Source organism: Protopterus annectens, chromosome 4.part0 (genome assembly GCF_019279795.1).
Source record: "Protopterus annectens isolate FY-2018-M chromosome 4.part0, PAN1.0, whole genome shotgun sequence".
NCBI classification, from domain to species: Eukaryota; Metazoa; Chordata; order Ceratodontiformes; family Protopteridae; genus Protopterus; species Protopterus annectens.
Genome location: NC_056733.1, coordinates 972,872,136 through 972,891,344, shown reverse-complemented (window position 1 = coordinate 972,891,344; position 19,209 = coordinate 972,872,136). Strand labels below are relative to the sequence as shown.

The following is a 19,209-nucleotide window of genomic DNA, read 5'->3' as shown; positions in this document are numbered from 1 at the left end:
TTAGTCAGTTCAATGTAGGTGATATGCACCATTTTACCCTCATCCATTGCCTTGATGACTTTCTCAAAGAACTTCACCATGTGTAGTATGCATGACCTTCTCTTGACAAAACCAAACTGGGTTGTGTCCAGTGTCTGCAGGTTGCCTATATCTTTGCTGATCATTTTCATGATAATTTGTTCCATGGATCTGCAAATTAGCCTAGTCAGACTAATAGGTCTTCAGTTCCCATGGTCAGTGCCGCCAGGACCTGATCCCTATTAATAATTGGGGGGGGGGGTGAATGTGCTTGTAGGCATTTCATAGGGGGGGCAGGGGGGAGTTTGAACTGAATTTATCAGCCAGCAAATTCTGTGTCACTCTGCTCAGTGAAAGTGGCATCACTGACCAATAGTTCAGCGCACTGATGTGTGCTGCCTTTGAGGTTTCAGACATGCTGTAGATTGTGTGATTGACTTTAGCCTATGAGACTATCTTGACCTCATAATTGCCCTTGTTAGAATTAGTCCTCTTAGTTTCCCATTTAGTTTAATTAGAGAGCTCCTACCATTGTGGGAGTTGCTCTTCCTGATTTTAGCAATGGCTTTTTTCCTTTTGTTGTAGCCCCTATTAAGGTTAGGATTCCGCCCGTGTGGTTTGTTTTGGGCTTACTTCTAGTAGGTACAGCAGCCTCTATGCAGCCATTCACATGGTTGTACAAGGTCTCTGTGAACAATTCCACACATACTGCTGTGAACTCACGGTTGAAAGGGGCACTGAATTTTGACAAAATTGTTTAATAGGAAGTAGTTTGTTATAAAATAGTTTCTGTTACACAGTTTACTGGGGTTACAGAGCGGATTTTTATTTTGGAGGAGACAGCTTTGTGATCTGATCTCACCAGGGAGGATGTGACATGGAGGGGGGGGGGCAGCACTCTCCTCAATTGGCAAGTATTGGATTAACTAAGTATGTTTGAACCTCTGGTGAGTACATGCACTATCTGGTCTGGCCTGGTCTTCCATGGAACAGTCTGCATTTATTTCCTTAAGTATTGAAAGATTCGATAGTCTTGAAGTCCATGGAATTCACTAACATTTTAGTTCAAAACTGTCAATGTTGCAGTGCACAGGCTTGTTGTCCAGCTTTCACAGCCATACAGGAATACCCATAGCTTTGACTATACTGACCTTTGGTGATAATATGAGGTCTTTGCGCTTTAAAATCTCATTCAGATTTTTCCTACCAAGAAAGTGTCTTTTAGTGTCATGGCTGCAACCACCATCTGCTGTGAACTTTGAGCCCAGGAAAATAAAATCTTTCAGTATCTCTATTTTCAATATAGACGTTTACTCCTTCACTTTCAGCTGGAGTGGCATCATCTGTACATCTCGGGTTAACATATATCAGAGGATTCTACCATCCGATTAGTCTAACCCAGCAGACATGATACAAGCTTGTAGCACCTCAGGTCATGAACCACTTAGTTATTCCATATTTGGTTCCAATCGTGTGCAGAAAAACAGGCAACAATTTCTTCGAGAAGCAAAAAGTGAATCAGCAGCCCTATTTCTCCAAGAGTTTCACAGTTTGTAAGTTAAAGGCTTTACAGCAGTCGGTAAAAGCAGAAGTAAAATGTTTTTATGGAACTCTGTTGCTTTTTAATACAGTGGATGTTGGTAATTGCTTTCTGGAATGTCTGGCCCTTCTAAAACCACACTACATCTGGTAGTTTTCAGCACTCTGAGTTACCCTTTCTGGGACTTTAATATAAACTAACCTACTGACCTTTTCCAATCCAGTGGCCACTGCTGTGTTTTTCAAATCTACTGGCCATTTCCAAGCAGCACCGTGACAGCATCATTTTGCAGTATTTTATACAATTCAGGTGAATTCCATCACTTCCTGTGGCATTAGCAGCAAGGCTTTCTGTGGGCGAATTAACTTAAATCTCCTGTATGTTTGCCTTTGGATCCGAGAATATTCCATATGTGCCAATGTTAGGGTCCTTCTCGTACAGCTCATCAATGCATTCTAGCCACCCTTTCTTAAGGTCTTCTGCTAGTCCCCCTTAAATTTAATTTTTACCCAGAAATTCAAACAATTCAGACTATTCCAAGTTAAATGCTGATACAGAAGACAAGCAATGCAATAGTAAAGAAACATGCCATTAACCATTTCCAGATGAGAAGTTTATTAACGCAAAATATAACAGAGTAAACCAGCAAATCACTTTCATTACAGGTGCTTTCTGAAGCTTGCATGCAGCAACAAAGTTCTCATCTGGAAGTGGTTACTGATATGTGGTTTCTTTACTAGTTTATCTGGCAGTTTCTCTTATCACCTGCTTTGTTTCTATTAAATTCATTTGTGAAGCATTTTATGTTGTCTCGAGTACGTGTTTTGTACTTTTTTTTATGTTGATAGTGTCTTGGGTTAGTGTTACTATTTTACAAGTGAAAATGGTTTACATTTTTTTTAAATATGTGATTTGCAACAATCAACTTGGTTGTACACTGTTTTGCAATTAAGACTTTTTTTTAATTTGTACATAGCATTTTTAAGGAGGATTGAATGATGTGTACCTCTGTGAACTTCCTTTAGTTATTGGGTGGATTGTTCCTGTCAAACAGTAAGCAGATTATACAGACTATCAGTGGAAAGAAACCATACAACAATTTCATCGGTGTACTGTAGCAACTATTTCTGCTTTCAGTTTTTGTATTTGAAGCGTCAGTGTTTAAAGCTGTGATTTGAAGGTTTCTCCTGCATGATGGTTCAGATATTCAGCTATCTGTATCTAATATGCTTGATGTGAACAGTGCTGAGAAGGGATGTTGTAAAGGGAAATGACATTCCTGAACAGGTGATTCCAGCGGGCTGGGGCAAAGTTTTTACACCCCCCTATTGTATAAATCAGTATTTGCTCCCTAAAAGTACTTCTTTTGGGTAGAGGAGTGCACTTATGAAATGGAAATGTGAAAGATGACATTATCTAACCACTTTCTTTACATTATCCAGAAATGACACTCTGCCGGACTTACTCACTGCAGGGTCACTGGCACAACAACTAGCCCAATTGTCTTTGGTGCAGAAAGTTATGGGCTCCATTCCCACACCAGAAAGAGACTACAGACACTACACTCCTGAGTGGGTCATCCTTTGGATAAGACCCACACCAGACAGATTGCTGACCCTACACTTCTAAGCGAGTCATCCTTTGGATAAGACATTAAACAGAGGTCTTGGTGGTAGCTCAGGTGGATGTAAAAGATCCCACAATAGCCATGGAAAAGAGCAGGGGAAGTTCCCCGATGCCCTTGTCAAATTTCCCCTAGTAGTATAAATACCACCCTGGATCTCCCCTAAAAAGGCACAAGCCTAGTGGGATGAACCTAGTCAAAAGGATATGAAAATAGACAGATGACAAAAGAAACCCATATACTGCTGTGCTACCCTAGAATACTTTTTTGACCTTGTGTTATGCATTTTTACTGACTTTGTGCTAGGAGTTTATGTACTAAATAATTATTCCTCTGTTTACACATATTCCATATCAGAAAGTGACCAGTAGTTTTTGTGTTAAAGAGCACAAGCAAAAAAATAGGAGCCAATCCACAAGGCAGAAAAATAAATGGATATTTCAGAATAAAGCAGAGCAGAAATTGTGCATATACATAGTACTTTCTGATGGGAAGCAGAAAACAGGCTTGGATACAAAGGTCATTTACATTGCACTGTTTAATATTTGGGAGGCTTGGCACAGCCTGTTGACTTAATGGGTTTGGCGCAATAAAATAAAAACATATTTACAAACCACCTGCCAAAGTGTTACTATGGGCCTTCATTTTAACCTAGTACTGCAGAGATCTCATAAGCCAGCTATGCAATGTTGTACAGAAGGCACGAAGGATAGGCACTGTTCATTGTTAAGTTTCTTATGTTACTTGTGTATTTATTTACATTGACAGTTAGCTTGAAAAGCTGACCCTTCTGGACCACTTTGTAACAATCCAGACCTAGAAGTCACAAGATAGTTAAATCAGACTTCTACATTACTGATATTACAGGGCGTGTTGCCAATATTCTATAACGTAAAGTGCATAAGTGACAAAATAATTTATGCTGAACATCAGTGCAAGCAGGCTCCACCTCAGCAATGAAGACAGGGGTGTGCTCATCACAGCCCGCAGTGATGTACAGCACCTGAACCAGCGAGGGCAAGAGCAAAGCCCCTCAGTAAGACCAACTAGTAACAGAAGGTGGAGAAGTTTTACTTTATTATATATGGTTGCAAGTATAAACTGAACTACTGAAATGCAAATGCATCAAAACTCAATTGATGCCAGCATTTTGAAATTCAGTACATCACAAAACTCAACATATCTAAAAGTAAAATGACCACAGAACATTGTTCTACCATATAAACATGGAAATTACATGCTCAGTATGGGATTAGAATGAAAATGATCCGAGCGTGTACTGTTTTACAAAAATACTAGATGATATACAGAGCTACAATTTGCAGGGGATGATCCAGGTATAACAAATCAAAATGCTGCTCATCAAAGCACCAACCAAGGATGAGAAAACCACAGTGCAGGTCAATAAACACATACTTAAAATGAACATTCAGCCCTAGGAAATGCCTTAACCTGCTAGGAAGATACAGCTAGACTTTTTTTTTTTGGATCGATGCCTACATACATGATCAGATTAAACAAACGGAAGTGCAGTGATGCAACATCTCGCCAGCGGCACTCTTCTTTCTGGCCGAATGTCTGGGAATGGTCTGCAGAGACGCTGGCAGAACAAAGCAGTAAGTAACCTTTGGCTGTATTTTGATAAACACAACATTAACTTAAAGTGGACCCATGAACTATATAAACCACAGTGGTCAAACACCTTTGAACAACCGCCTCATTCTGCCATTTTGATTTCACACTTACGTTGACCTCTCAAGTTAACCTTTCAAGGTTGACTGGAACAAAAAACCCGTCTGTGAGGTAAGCTTGCTGGTCAGTGGTAATTGCCAACTACTGTTTGTATCAAAATAGCAAAAGGGGATCATCAGGTCATTAAATACTTGACCTCTGAGCTAAGCTGCCCCTGTGTTATAGCCATACTTTAAAATACTGAAGGAAAGTACTTCATCACGTCGGTCGCCCTGCTAGACAGGGGTCCAGAAGTAAACAGTGTGGGAAGAAATGGCCAAGGAATTGTTATGGCTAGGCTTGGATAGGCCCTAGTACCGACCTATGAACCTATAAGACCTGAAATGGAGAAGGAAAAGACTCTGCTTTCCGATGAACTTTAGATTTTTATAACAAAAATAAATACCTTGAACTTCTGATACTAAATTCAGCACATCTTGTAAAGCTGCTGAACACACATTAGTTCAGAGTAACAATAAATACCTTGAACTTCTGATACTGAATTCAGTACATCTTGTAAAGCTGCTGAACGCACATTAGTTCAGAGTAACACTGCACAATCATGTTGTATGAACTTTAATTTATATATCCAGTAACCATTTGTAATTGATTCACTTTTCTGAGAAGTATGGGGACCCACTACAGTGAGTCCTGAAACACAAAAAAAAAACAGACTTACATATACTATATCGGAGATGGCCATTTCTCTGAATATTCCATTTTTCTGAGGTATGGTAATCTCAGAGCTGGTATGTACAAGTTCAGGGTGGGGGGTGTGTGGTGGAGCTTGCAACCCTGCAAAAAATAAGTTTAAAGGAGAAGAGCAATTTTTGATGTTTCTCTTGCAGTTTGGGCCCCCCCCCCCCCGTGTGTCGACATTTCAATAGGGAGCCATATATCCTGCACTGAAAGCCAGAGGGACATAATTGTGCCTTTCAAATACTGTAACCGAAACTGTGAATGGGTGGTACACAGGTCCAAAGTTAGAGTATTTGGGAGGATTCTGCCTGCCAGAGTTCGAATGATCTATGAATTAGCATATACACATAGCAGCAATGCAGGGGGGGGCCACAGTCTTTATGTCAGGGAGTGGCGGGTTAAGATCCCCTGCAAAAACATTTTAAAAGATGGTAACAGTGAGTTTCAGAATTCACTGTTTGTTTGAAGTACATTTTATTCTTCAAAGTGTCAGGACGTCTCACCATACTGTCCCCATACTTCTCAGAAAAGTGAATCAATTACAAACAGCAGGAAAATTACTATATGCTGCTGTGTAAATAACTGCGAGAAAGCATGATATGTGACACACACTGTCTGACAAGCAGAAAAGAAATGGCAAATATCCAAGCCTTGCTGTGCTCCAACGGTCTTACTTTGTATCATGATTTGTTGTGTGGAAACACTTTTAATCCTTGAATTAATCTCAACTTTACGGAAAACACTTACAGAAAAGAAAATGCAAAACATACTTAATACCCACATAAACAGTGTGAAGTAAACAGTGTGGGAAGAAATAGCCAGGGAATTGGTATGGCTAGGCTCATACAGGCCCTAGGGCCGATAACCTAGTACCAACCTATGAACCTATAACATACACCTGGTCGTTACAAGACCTGTTACGGTCTGACTGCTTGTATTTAGAAATGTCCAAAAGTGAATTCTGTTAAAGGTTACACAAAACATAATCCAGCATGAATGTTGTGACTCCATGCGTAGAAAAAAAAATAAAAAAAAACTGTAATAAAACAAATACATTTCTGGTTTGTATCTGTGTGTGTGCGTGTGTCTATAGTGCGAAATTATCAGACTGTCTACATCATAAAGGTGGCATCAGTAAGTTACAGTCATAAAACATTAAAAAATACTTACATGATTTGTATGTAATTGGAATCTGTTCTGTTGAAAGTTTGTGCTTACTGTGTACTCCTATCAGCAAAGGACTCCCTCTCCTGTTTGTAAAAAAAAAAAAAAAAAAAAAAAAAAAGACAAACATAGGTCATCGCATGGTGTGCACACGCATTTAATTAAGGATGAAACTGGCACAGTAATGACACGTATCATGGCAGTCTGTATCCTGATATCAGCCTTTGCAAACAACCTGAAGATGTGAAAGTGCCATAGCATTTCCTACGAATAAAGTGCATGGTCTTCAGTCACGAGTTAGCAGCATCAAGTAAGATGTGCCCCCTCCCATCAGAATCGTACTCTGCACTTACAGAATGCCATTTCCATCAGCACGATCACATGGTGTGCTAGCACAATGAAGCACTATTTACTGTACGTACACGTATATTTTAAAGTATATTGTAATCAGCACAAAGACATGTTTCACATGCAAGAAAATTATGGAGTTAAATTGAAAAAAAGACCCACTAATGCAGTTTTCAAACAAGCAAACTTGCCTACTATTCGCAAGGCTTTTTTTTTCATTTACATCCTTTTCAAGGTGTATTACAGAATTAATTCTCAGATTCTGTTCTAATACATAATATAGCAGCTGCAGGAAATTTGGCACCATCTACAATACACACTGACAAAAACTATTTACCATTTTAATTTGGGGGTGGGAGTGCAACTTAGGTGAATGCAGCTTTAACAAAAGTTCTGCTTCATACCATTTTTATTTGAATAAATGCTTCTTCTCCATTAGTAGAAATGGAGCATTTTATTCACAGATATTTTGAGACAGTCTCGAACACTGAGCTATGGTACATGTCACAGTTCCAGGAAGAAATACTAAAACGTGGCTACAAGCACACACCGTTTCTGCAACAGACTTATGAAAAGCTCTTTTTCCCCCTCTCAAACTTGCTGAATGCATTTTTGTTTAGTAAGGTTTCTTGGCAGATAACTACATTGCCAACAGTAAATGAACAAACAAGTCATTCAAACTGCTTTTCCAAAAATAAACAAACTCCAACTACATTTTCAGTACTACATAATTATGGTTTGTTTAGGAATCAAACATTTATGTACACTTCTGTGAGTATTGCAGAGATACTCTGACCTGCACAGCTTTTGGAGGGATACTGGGAGTGCTATGTTCAGTTTTAAGCCTCATTCTAAAATCTAATGACAATAAATCAAACTGTATTTATTCACTACACTTTCTGCTTCGTGTTCCTGTAAAACATGGAGGTCTTCAGCACTGTTTTGCAAATGTACTTCCTTCCCAAGAAACTTAAGTTGAACCATTCCAGAAGACTTGTCTTGCAGCTCTAAGCTTAGGGGTTCTGGTGTGGAATTTGTAGGGAGGTTCGTGCATCCCCATTTATTTCCACCAGAACTACAGCTTCCTTACATCTACAAAAACCATGATGGTTAGTTGTCTGCTGTACAGGGCCTAGGATTTACCCTTTTGTTTGTGGCTTGGCACACGGCTGAATATATTCTGTACTAGATCAGTTCACTTCCCTAGTTAAATAAAATACTATCTAAACGTTATCAACTCAGTGTACCATTTATTAATTTAACAGTCTGTTCAGCTGAAAATGGCACACACTCATTTGGAGATCTAGTTACATTAATGTATAAATCTGTATAAAGATATAAATAGTATAGTATGCACAACAATAAATGTTGTTCACAGACACTGCTAAACAGAACTATAGAGACAGATCCAAGCAAGTTTCAAGTTAGAATAAATCATACTTGAAAGGCTACAGTTCCCACTTTACTACATACAAACAAGGATCTATCAACTGAAGATATTTTACCTGTTGTCTAGGGCTTGCCATAATACATTTTTAGTGTTAAGAAAATCAACTTGAAGCATTTAGGAGGGATGGTTGTACATGAAGTTGCTGAGAAGCAGAGTGTGGTGAACAGAGGGGTCTGTAGTACCTGGGGGGGGGGGGGGGTCAGTAGAAACAGTGTACGAACCAGAAGAAGGGATAGTCTGGATTACTACAACATAAAAAGTGGCAACATATGTACAATGTACAAGGTTATACTGGCTGTACAAAATCTCAGCAGGAAAACAGTGTGAAGTGAAAAGGTAGGAGCTTCTCTGGGGAGGGGGTGCAGAGTTCTACTCAGGGTATACATACTACACAACTGGTAATGGCCCCACTGACAAATATGTCCTCAGTTAATGTTGCATACAGGGAAGGGTAATGCCTTTAACACCACAGCTGCAGTTACTTTGGTGTGCATGTGCTACAGAAGGTGGGCTTTGAAAACAGGAGTGTCAACTTTATGGAGGACCAAACAAAGTTCTGGAAACCAAGGACTATAAAAGACAAACTGGTATGTATTTTGTAGCCTCGACTTTCACGTAGTTTGAAGCCACAAAACTGCTGAAGGTTACCTAGTGCTATGTCCTAGAGGAAAGTACTTCATAGTGAAACAGCTGTGCTCTTCTACAGGACACCAAGAAATCTTGAGGTAGATCAATTGCATTTTGCTATGACCTACGACCCATTCCAGTTTGCATAAATAAAAACAAAAACACTGATATACTCTGAAAGGCAGGTCACTAGCAAACTTTGCATCCCTGCTGCATGCAGTCTTAAGTAAGTTTGTAGTTTGCTGATCAGGGCCAAGCACAAACTAAGGACTCCAGTATCTTTGGGAGCATCATATGGCAGAGTCAAGTTAATCCACATAGGAGGCACAACAATTGACAAGTCACTGACTGATGAGGGACTATTTTGCAGGGAAAAACAAGGGTGAGATTTCAAGAATGCACATTTAATGTTAAAATACACAGCAGTGTAACAAATGGTCTAAACTGCAATTTTACGGTTTAGCTGATGTACAGAATTATTATGGTATTGCATTATTAACCAAGTTGCATTTGAATACAGATAATGGAGTGTATATTTTCTACTAATTTAATTTGGCAAACCCATGACTGAAACATTATATTACAATTGTTTACTGGCAGAAGCTAACTGTAACCTTGTTTAATCATCCCTTTTAAGTGCATTTAACTTCACTTTCCCTCCATCCCCAAGTTCCCTTTTTACTTTTTGTCTACCTGTCCCACACCCCCTTGAATGCCTCTTTGGTTTCTCTGTCCACTACCAATCCAATTAGACAGACTGTTCACGGTGTTTGCAATCATCTTTATGAAGTACAGTTAGAAATGCAGACGTGCCCCCTTTTACTACTCTTCTTGATGTGGAGGTCTCCCTACCATGAAATGCCCCATATTCTCCTCCAGCTTTAGCTTCATAGGTAGGTACTAGGCTATCGGCCCCAGGGCCTGTATAAGTTCATAGGTAGGTACTAGGCTATTGGCCCCAGGGCCTATATAGGTTCACAGGTAGGTACTAGGCTGTCGGCCCCAGGGCCTATATAGGTTCCTAGGTAGGTACTAGGCTATTGGCCCCAGGGCCTATATAAGCCTAGCCAAAAAAGTACAGTGGCTTTCACCACCCAAGAAAATAATTTTCCTGTGCCCTTGTCGAGCAGAGCCACAGAGGTGATCCCCGGGGTGAATTTCCTATTTCCCATCCAATCAAGATTTTTCTTGGAGTGCTAATGAGGAGCTTTGTTTGATATAGATAGGTAGTTTGTTCCAGAGTATGGGAAGTCTCTGGGACAGGAATCTATCCCTCCAGCATGTTCTGTTTATTGTGGTGACAAGGTTTAGGTCCCAAGAGCATGTAGCTCGGAGGGATTGGGATTTCTTTAAGTGGAGCATGTCCAACAGCTCTGGGTTTGACATAGCTTTGTATGTTAGGCAGAGATCACCTCTGAGTAGGCGATATGCAACGGAGTAAAGCTGGAGTTTGAGATTGTCTGCATAGGGAAACTGTTTGAGGCCAGTAATCCTCTTTGTGAGGTATTTCTGCGGTCTTTCCAGTTGTTGTAAATGTCTTGTGAGGTACATACCAAAAGGGGCGTTGTACTCTATAATCGGTCAAATGAGTGACGAGTAGAGGGGAACAATGACCTCTTTTTTTCCTGGATGAGAAACCTTTTGTGATGAGGTGTGTCATGTAGAAGGATTTCCCGACTACTGTGGGGATGTGATTATCAAAGGAGAGACTACTGTCCACCTGTGTCCCAAGGTCTCATCACACTTTCAGTGTTAAGTTTACTACCACCTATGTGGTAGTTCATAGGTCCATGGTTTTTACCAAAGGGATGACAATGCACTTTTTGGCATTGGGATTGAGGCCATGGCTTTGACACCAACCATCTGTCTCAGTGAGGCCCTTTTGTAGGATGTCCACATCATTAGGAGTTTCGATTATGGCTCCTAGTTTGCAGTCATCTGCGAACTTAGTTAGCCAAAGACCGTCTGTGTTAGCCTGTACTTCAGAGAAGTAGATACCAAACAGGAGAGGACCCAGGACTGAACCCTGTGGTACTCCACTTGTCACTGGTTTGAAGTCTAATTTGGAGTCTGCTACTTTCACAGTGCAGGTTCCGTCAGTGAGCCAGTTGGTAACCCATCATGTGACATAGGGATTTATACCTAGTTTAGTGAGTTTATCTATAATTCCAGAGTGGGGGATGGTGTCGAAAGCCTTGGCAAGATCTAGATAGGCTGTGTGAACCACCTTACCCTCATCTACGGCTTTGGTGACTGCTTCAAAGAAGTCTATCAGGTTTAGGAGACATGATCTTCCTTTTACAAACCCGAAATGGGTGGGGTCCAGAGTTTGTAGATTACCAATGTCTTTGTTTATAAGTTCTATGATGATACGTTCCATGGCCTTGCAGACCAGGCTCATCAGGCTAATGGGGCGGTAGTTCCCAGGGTCTGTGGTGGCTCCCCCTTTGTGGAGTGGGATAACCGTTGCTGTGCGCCATTCAGTGGGCACAAAGCCTGAGCTAAGGCTATGATTGAACGTGGTACTTGGGTGGGATGCCAGTTCGCTATGTAGTTCGTGTAGAATGCAGCCTGGGATGTTGTCAAGTCCCATTGCTGCTGTGTTTTTGGCTTTGGAGAGTGTGTTTTTTACCTGTGCAGCCGTGATTACAGGAACTTTGCATTCTTCCGGTATAGAGATGGGCCCTTTAGGGGGTGAGAGGGGGGTAAAGTTAGCACTGAAACTATCTGCTCGGATTTTGGCAATATCAGTTGGTTAGTTCCTCCTTTGGTCTCGGGTCACATCCCTTTCACACGAACCCAAGAGTTGTTCTTATACCTTTCTTCACTTCTTCCATCCTGCTCCTCCTCTTCCTCTGCTGTTATGCATCATCAGCAAAAGGAACAATCCTGCTGTCCATTCCCCAAGATGAGGCTCGGAACACAGTACTGTAAAAGTTCTATTCTTTTCTCTCTGTGGTATCAGTCAGGAAGTGTTAGGCATTTATATAGCAATAACCCACGCCTGGGTGTGGGTAATGCTAAATTTACCCATGGTTGGCGTGGTTTGGTCCTGAAGGCGAAGCCAGAGGGACCAAACAAAGCCAACCGTGGGTAAATTTAGCATTACCCACACCCAGGCGTGGGTTATTGCTATTATACCATGACATTATTTAAGAAAATAAACTATTACTTTTCTTAAATAATGGCATAGTATAATGCCTGTTTACTGCCCTTCCGCAGATGTCTGGCATCCGCGGCAGTTCTGATGTACTGCGCGCCTGCGCAGTACATCAGAGCTGTGGGCAAAAGCAATGGCAAAAGCAAGATCTCCGTTGCCTTTTTTTTAGTGTTTCGCTATGTTAAATGAGTTTAACATAGTGAGACAGTTTTAAAATAAGCAACGCCGTTGCTTATTTTAAAACTGTCTCGCTATGTTAAACTCATTTAACATAGCGAAACACTAAAAAAAAGCAACGGAGATCTTGCTTTCTCCGTTGCTTTTTTTAAAACACTGCCTCGCTATGTTAAATGGGTTTAACATAGCGAGACAGCTTTAAAATAAGCAACGGAGATCTCCGTTGCTTATTTTAAAGCTGTCTCGCTATGTTAAACCCATTTAACATAGCGAGACAGTGTTTTAAAAAAACGAGTTATACTAATGGAAAAAAGTCCGGGTGACCGGACCTTTTTCCATTAGTATAACTCGATTTACAACGGGCACGCTGGCCAATCAGCGTGCACGTTTTGGGGGGGATCATGGTATAATAGTAAATTTATTACCATTTCATAAATATCCCCGATACAACAGGATACCAAGTTCTACACAAACCAGACAGCAAAGACAATGTACCCTGTCGTTAATCTGCCAAATGTGAAAATCTTCAGCAAAGCCCCTAGAACACTTCTGAGTTATCATTGCAATACTGCTGTTTTGCAATACTGCTGTACAATGTAAATTCAGAACTAGATTTTTCTATTTGCATTATTTGGTGAAGAAATGAAGGCATATTTTGAATTATTTAGCAATAATAACTTTAACAATCACAGAAAAGGAGACAAGAAGTCACTGGTATTTTTAAGGCAGGTTTTATTCCAGTGTTCCATCTCATCTTGTTAGTAGAGAAAAATGTTTTCATAGATGCTACATAACACCCACTGGACACAGTAATACTAGTTGATTAAAAGTACAAAGCTTTCTGGGACATGATAGTGTAATAACTACAAAGACAAGGCTTAAAAAAGGACTTGTTAAATTACTGGTCTGCTGGAACTGGAAGAGGGGGTGTTCGGGTTTATAAAGCCTTGATGAAGTCTAGTGATGTAGAACCCTTACTAATTGATATCATGTTTGACAATGCAGGAGGAAGGCTGGAAGGGTTATTAAAGGATCCCTATTTTTATATGAGGTAGATGGAGGAGTTACCAGACTGATGCCTTATACTTAGGAGTTTCAACTATGACGTAGACTGGGTGAATATGAACTTCAAAGACTTTACTAAAAGAATTTTTGGATTTTGTCAGGAAAATGGTTTTCAGCAATGCTACTATGCTTACAAGGAACTGCAATGATAAGCTTTTCTGCCTTTGACATTCTGGCATGCTGAAAAAAATATACTTGACATTTGGAAACAAATGTTTCACAATACTGATATCTGTTAGTGTTGGAATTTTTTTGATATTTAAAAAAAAAAAATGAATAATTAGTTATGTCTCACTACTCAGAAGTACTAGCAAAAAAGTTCTCAAAACAGTACGCAGTAAGGTGACAAGAGGTTTTTAACAGAAATGAGAGATTTTATAAAACACAAGAGATCAGAACAGTACTTTGTGGAATACACACAATATCGATCTACTGGTGATTTAAAGATTAATAGAGTCCTAAAAGTAAACATGTAAAGTACTCATTAACAATTTGACTTGGCAGGAGGGTGCTCTTCCAACATATGAGAGGCCATAAGAGGACCAACACTAACTTTAGTATTAAGACTTCTGCAAATATGGAAGCTTTAACCAATAGCTTCACAGAACCTTTTGAAGCACTAGGGGGTAGCTGGTAATTATGTTACTGTACTGCATAAAACATGTTCCAAGATTTCACTTTGGCTGCGTTTAAAATGTTCAGACATGCTGCGATTTAACGGTGGATAGTTTAAGTACTGGTCTTGTTGAACTGCATGCTTTCTTGCATTCCCAGAAAGGCTGCTTGGTTAAAATGGATTTTTTATTCAACATGACTTGAATCAACAATCTCCAGAAAGTCACAGACCTAACTGTAGAAAGCTGTGAGGCATGCTGCTACGTGCTATGGATGTAACACAAAAAAGCAGATAGGAGGGTTCTTGCACAAGTTGAGAATTCAACAGTATTTTGTGGATTTCTTGACAAGACACTTCTTTTACGGCCTTCACTGTAATATTTTATATTAGAGTGTGCATGAACTAGGTATGTATTTTTCTATTTTTTTGTCCCTACTGGATAGATACCATCACCTTGTATAATGCTAAAAGGATCAGTAATCCAAGACGGATGAAGATGGGGTAAAAATCAGAACATTTCCCAGTGACGGAGTAAAATAAAACATGCGAATGCAGAACTAGACAAGTCAGTTTTAAGAGGAAAATCAACTGGTCCTTCATTTACCATCGTCAGCTACAACTCCAGCCACAAGAGCGATCTGGAAATGAAATTAAGTGAGGCCTAATACATCGGCATCATTCACCTACTCAAATGGAAAAAACAAATACAACCACCAGGTCCAAAAGTCAGTCAGTCTCAAGTAATTTACCTGCCTCTGGTTCAAACCCGGACAAGACCAAACACAAACGAACTCCAGTTAGTGAAGCAGCACTCAACATCATCAGTACAGCACAGCTCTAGACTAAAAATATTAACATTTCTGAACCATGTCTCTTAAGAGCTGCAGGTTAACTCCTGCATAGCTAAGATGCTCAAACCAGAGTTGTTCATAGGTGTTTACTAGGCCAATGACCACAAGGGCCTTTTTAAGCCTAGCCATGCAACCCAAATCTCTGACAAGTTCCGATACCCTTGATAAGTATAAACAGGGGCCTGGGAGATGAACCATTTATAGGTTACCTGTATCCATTACAGACATAGGAGACAAACCAGGGATGAATTTCCGGTTTCCCATCCAATTGTCCAAGTTGCATTTGAATTAGGTTAGGGAGGAACTCTGCTTCACATGGATGGGGAGCCTGTTCCATAGTCAGGGTAGTCTCTGGGAATCATATGTATCTGTCTAGCAGGTCCTATTTATATCACAGGCAAGGTTTAAGTCTTCAGAATGAGTAATTCTGGTCCTCTTTGTTTTGTGGATATGCAGAAGGTCCATCAGAGCGGGGTCTGACAATGTAATGTATGGCAGGCATAGATCTCCCCTCAAAGGTCTGTAGGAGACAGAATACAGGAATAGGGCCTTGAGGCGGTCTGCATAGGGCATTTTACTTATGCCCTGTATTCTTTTAGTGAGGAATCTCTGTGGACATTCCAGTTGTTGGATATGCCTGGTTAGACACAGACCAGAAGGGGGCATTGTACTCAATGATAGGTCTGATGAATGCTGAATACTGTGGACCAAGGACTTCCTTGGATTAAGATGCCATACCTTTGTTTATAAGTTGTGCAACATAGAATGGATTACCTCACCACTGTAGACACGTGATGATCAAAGGCTAGATTGCTACCTATGTGTGTCCCTAAGTCCCTGACTACTGGGACAACTCTAAGGGGTATGTTATCAATATGATAGTTACCAGGGATGGAGACTTCCCAAAGGATACCATTATGCATTTCTTGGCATTTAGTTTTAATCCAGCTGTTTGTCTGTGTCAGCCCCTCCCAGAGAACATTTGTGTCAGTGTGACATTCAATGACAGCTCCTAAATTTGCAATCATCTGCAAATTTTAGTCAGCCAGAGACCACTGACATTGACCTCGACTCCTGAGAAGTAAATGCCATAAAGGAGCAGTCCAAGGACTGATCCCTGAGGGACTCCACTTGTGACTGGCCTCTTTGTAGAGGTGGACTCCTCAATTCTAAACTTCTTGGCTCCTGCCTGTGAGCCAGCTGGCTATCCACAGGGTGACATATGGGTTTGTACCCAACCTCTTGAGTTTCAACAAGGCTCAAGTGGGATATTGTCAAATGCCTTGGCCAGGTCAAGGTAGGCAGTGTGAATGATTTTGCCTTCATCCATTGCTTTGGTGACCTTCTCAAAGAAGTCCACCATGGTGAGTAGGCATGATCTGCCCTTGACGAAACCAAACTCTGTTGGGTCCAGTGTCTGGAGGTTTACTGTATCTCTGTTGATCATCTCCGTGATAATTCTTTCCATGCCTTTACATACAAGAGTAGTGAGACTTATGGGTCTGTTTCCAGGGTATATAGATGGCCCACATTTGTGCAGAGGGATGACTGTTGCCTTCCTGCATTCATTAGGCACGAAGCCTGTTTGTAGGCTGCAGTTAAACAGTAATTCCAGAGGCGCCGATTGGTCATGTTTCATGCTATTTAGAAGGCATCCTGGGATATTGTCTGGGCCGAAACATAAATGATGTGGTATCTGTGTCTGTAAATATCAGTGACAGAGTCTGGGCAAAACAACCAAATAGTGACCACCATGTAAAGTATATCAGGATTATTCCTTGAAGGTACTGTGGAAGCAAGTAACCATTTTCTGGGTAGCCAAGCAAGCAACTGGGGTCAACTTTGCATACTCCCAACATGAATACACACAAACCTGTGTAATTTATGGACTCATTTGATATAATGTACATAATGTAGGCCTTTATTAGGTTTTAGACTTTGGAGTTGGGGGTTAGAATCTTTTTTTTTTTTTACTGTCTTAACTGCTTTTTAAATGTTAGATTATGATGTATAATCATATGTTGACTGCTAAAAGTATGGTAATATCACAAAAGATACTGCTTACAAAAGATACTGCATTTCAGCTGATCTACTGTCTAAAATACATGTTACGTTTCTAATTAAAAACATTAATATGATCAAACAGAAAACAAAAGTACCAACCTGGTGGCGACAGCTTCATCAGGGTAATGACTGCTCTTAAACATCAGCGCAAATGCTCCTTCCTGAAAAATATGGTTACTGTCAGAGACAGCAAAGCAGCACAGTGACTGATTCACAGTTTGCATAATCAGAAAACATTTTCATTCCAGCAGTTGGTCCAATAGATTAACCTGGTATTACGTTCTAAACAATACTGTCCCACAAAATAGTGTGTGATGTAACAGTGAGGCAGTGGTCTTGATACCCTCAAAAGGGAGGAGTATCCGTTGGTGTGGTTAGCAAGGTAACAAATCATTAATTTAAAAAATAAGAACCATGTTCATAGGCTGGTACTAGGCTATCGGCCTTAGGGCCTATACAAACCTAGCCATAACAATTCTCTGGCTATTTATTTCCACACTGTTTACTTCCTTGGACACCTGTCTAGCAGGGCGACTGACATGATCCCCGGGATGAATTTTCTCTTTCTCCCATCTAATCATCAAGGTTCCTTTTGAAGAGGGCCAAAGAGGCGCTCTGCTTGACATGTATGGATAGTCTATTCCAGAGTCTGTGGAGTATCTGGGTCAGGAACCTCTCCAGCATGTTTTGTTTATTGTGATGACAAGGTTTAGATCCCTGGAGTGTGTGGTTCTGACGGATTGGGATTTCTTTAAATGTAGCATATCCAACAACTCTGGGTTTGACATGGCCTTGTATGTTAAGCACAGATCGCCTCTTAGTAGACGACATGCGACAGAGCATAGCTGGAGTTTTTTTTTTTAGGCGGTCAGCGTAGGGTATCTGCTTTAGGCTTGTGATTATTTTAGTTAGGTATTTCTGCGGCCTTTGCAGTTGTTGCAGGTGTTTTGAGAGGTACATACCAAATGGGGCATTGTATTCAATAATGGGTCTAATGAGGGATGAGTACAGTGGGACAATGACCTCCTTTTTTCTGGATGAAAAGCCCTTGGTGATGAGGTGTGCCACATAGAAGGATTTCCTGACTGTTGTGGCGATGTGGTTATCGAAGATGAGACTAGTGTCCACCTGTCTCCCAAAGTCTCTTATCCCATTTTCGGTGTTTAGTGTAGTGCCACCTATGTGGTAATTCACAGGAACATGTTTTTTTCCCCAAAGGGGATAACTATACATGTCTTGGCACTGGGCTTGAGCCCATGGGTCTGGCACCAAGCTTCTGTTTCTGTAAAGCCCTTTTGTAGGAGTATCCACATCATTTGGGGATTCAATAATTGCTCCCAGTTTACAGTCATCTGCGAACTTTGTTAGCCAGAGTCCCTTAGTGTTGGCCTGTACTTCAGAAAAATAGACGCCAAACAAGAACAGTCCCAGGACTGAACCCTGAGGTACTCCACTTATCTGGAGCTGGATTTGGAGTCAGCTACTTTTACAGTGTGGGTTCTGTCAGTAAGCCAGTTGGCAACCCATCGAGTGACATAGGGATTAATGCCCAGCTTAGTAAGTTTATTTAGGATTCCAGAGTGGGGGATGGTGTCAAAGGCCTTGGCGAGGTCCAGATAGGCCGTGTGGACCACCTTACCCTTGTCCATGGCTCTGGAAACTGATTTCAATCAGGTTCAGGAAACAAGATCGGCCTTTCACAAACCCAAACTGGGTGGGATCCAGTGTTTGAAGGTTGCCAATGTCTTTGTTTATAAAGTTCCATGATAATACGTTCCATGGCATTGCAGATCAGGCTTGTCAGACTGATTAGGCGGTAGTTCCCGGATCAAACGTGGATCCCCCTTGTGGAGTGGGATAACTGTAGCTGTGTGCCATTCAGTGGGCATGAAGTCTGAGATGAGGCTATGATTAAACATGACACTTAGGTGAGGTGCCAGTTCATTTTGTAGTTCATGTAATACACAGCCCAGAATATCATCTGGTCCCATGGATGCTGTATTCTTAGCTTTGGAGTGTGAGTTTTTTACCCGTGTGGCCGGTATTACCGGAATTAGGCAATCTTCCGGTATTGA

The 19,209-nt window shown here is 40.8% G+C and overlaps 1 protein-coding gene across 1 annotated transcript in view; it reads right to left on the bottom strand.

Annotated features, from left to right (window-relative positions):
• GFPT2 (glutamine-fructose-6-phosphate transaminase 2) overlaps positions 1 to 19,209 on the bottom strand; it is a 250,752-nt gene that overhangs the window by 181,087 nt on the left and 50,456 nt on the right. Inside the window, exons 7-8 of the mRNA XM_044068937.1 lie at positions 17,234 to 17,295; positions 6,783 to 6,862 (exon numbers count right to left, since the gene is read on the bottom strand). Coding sequence (XP_043924872.1) covers positions 6,783 to 6,862; positions 17,234 to 17,295 — 142 coding nt within the window. The remainder of the gene's footprint in view (positions 1 to 6,782; positions 6,863 to 17,233; positions 17,296 to 19,209) is intronic.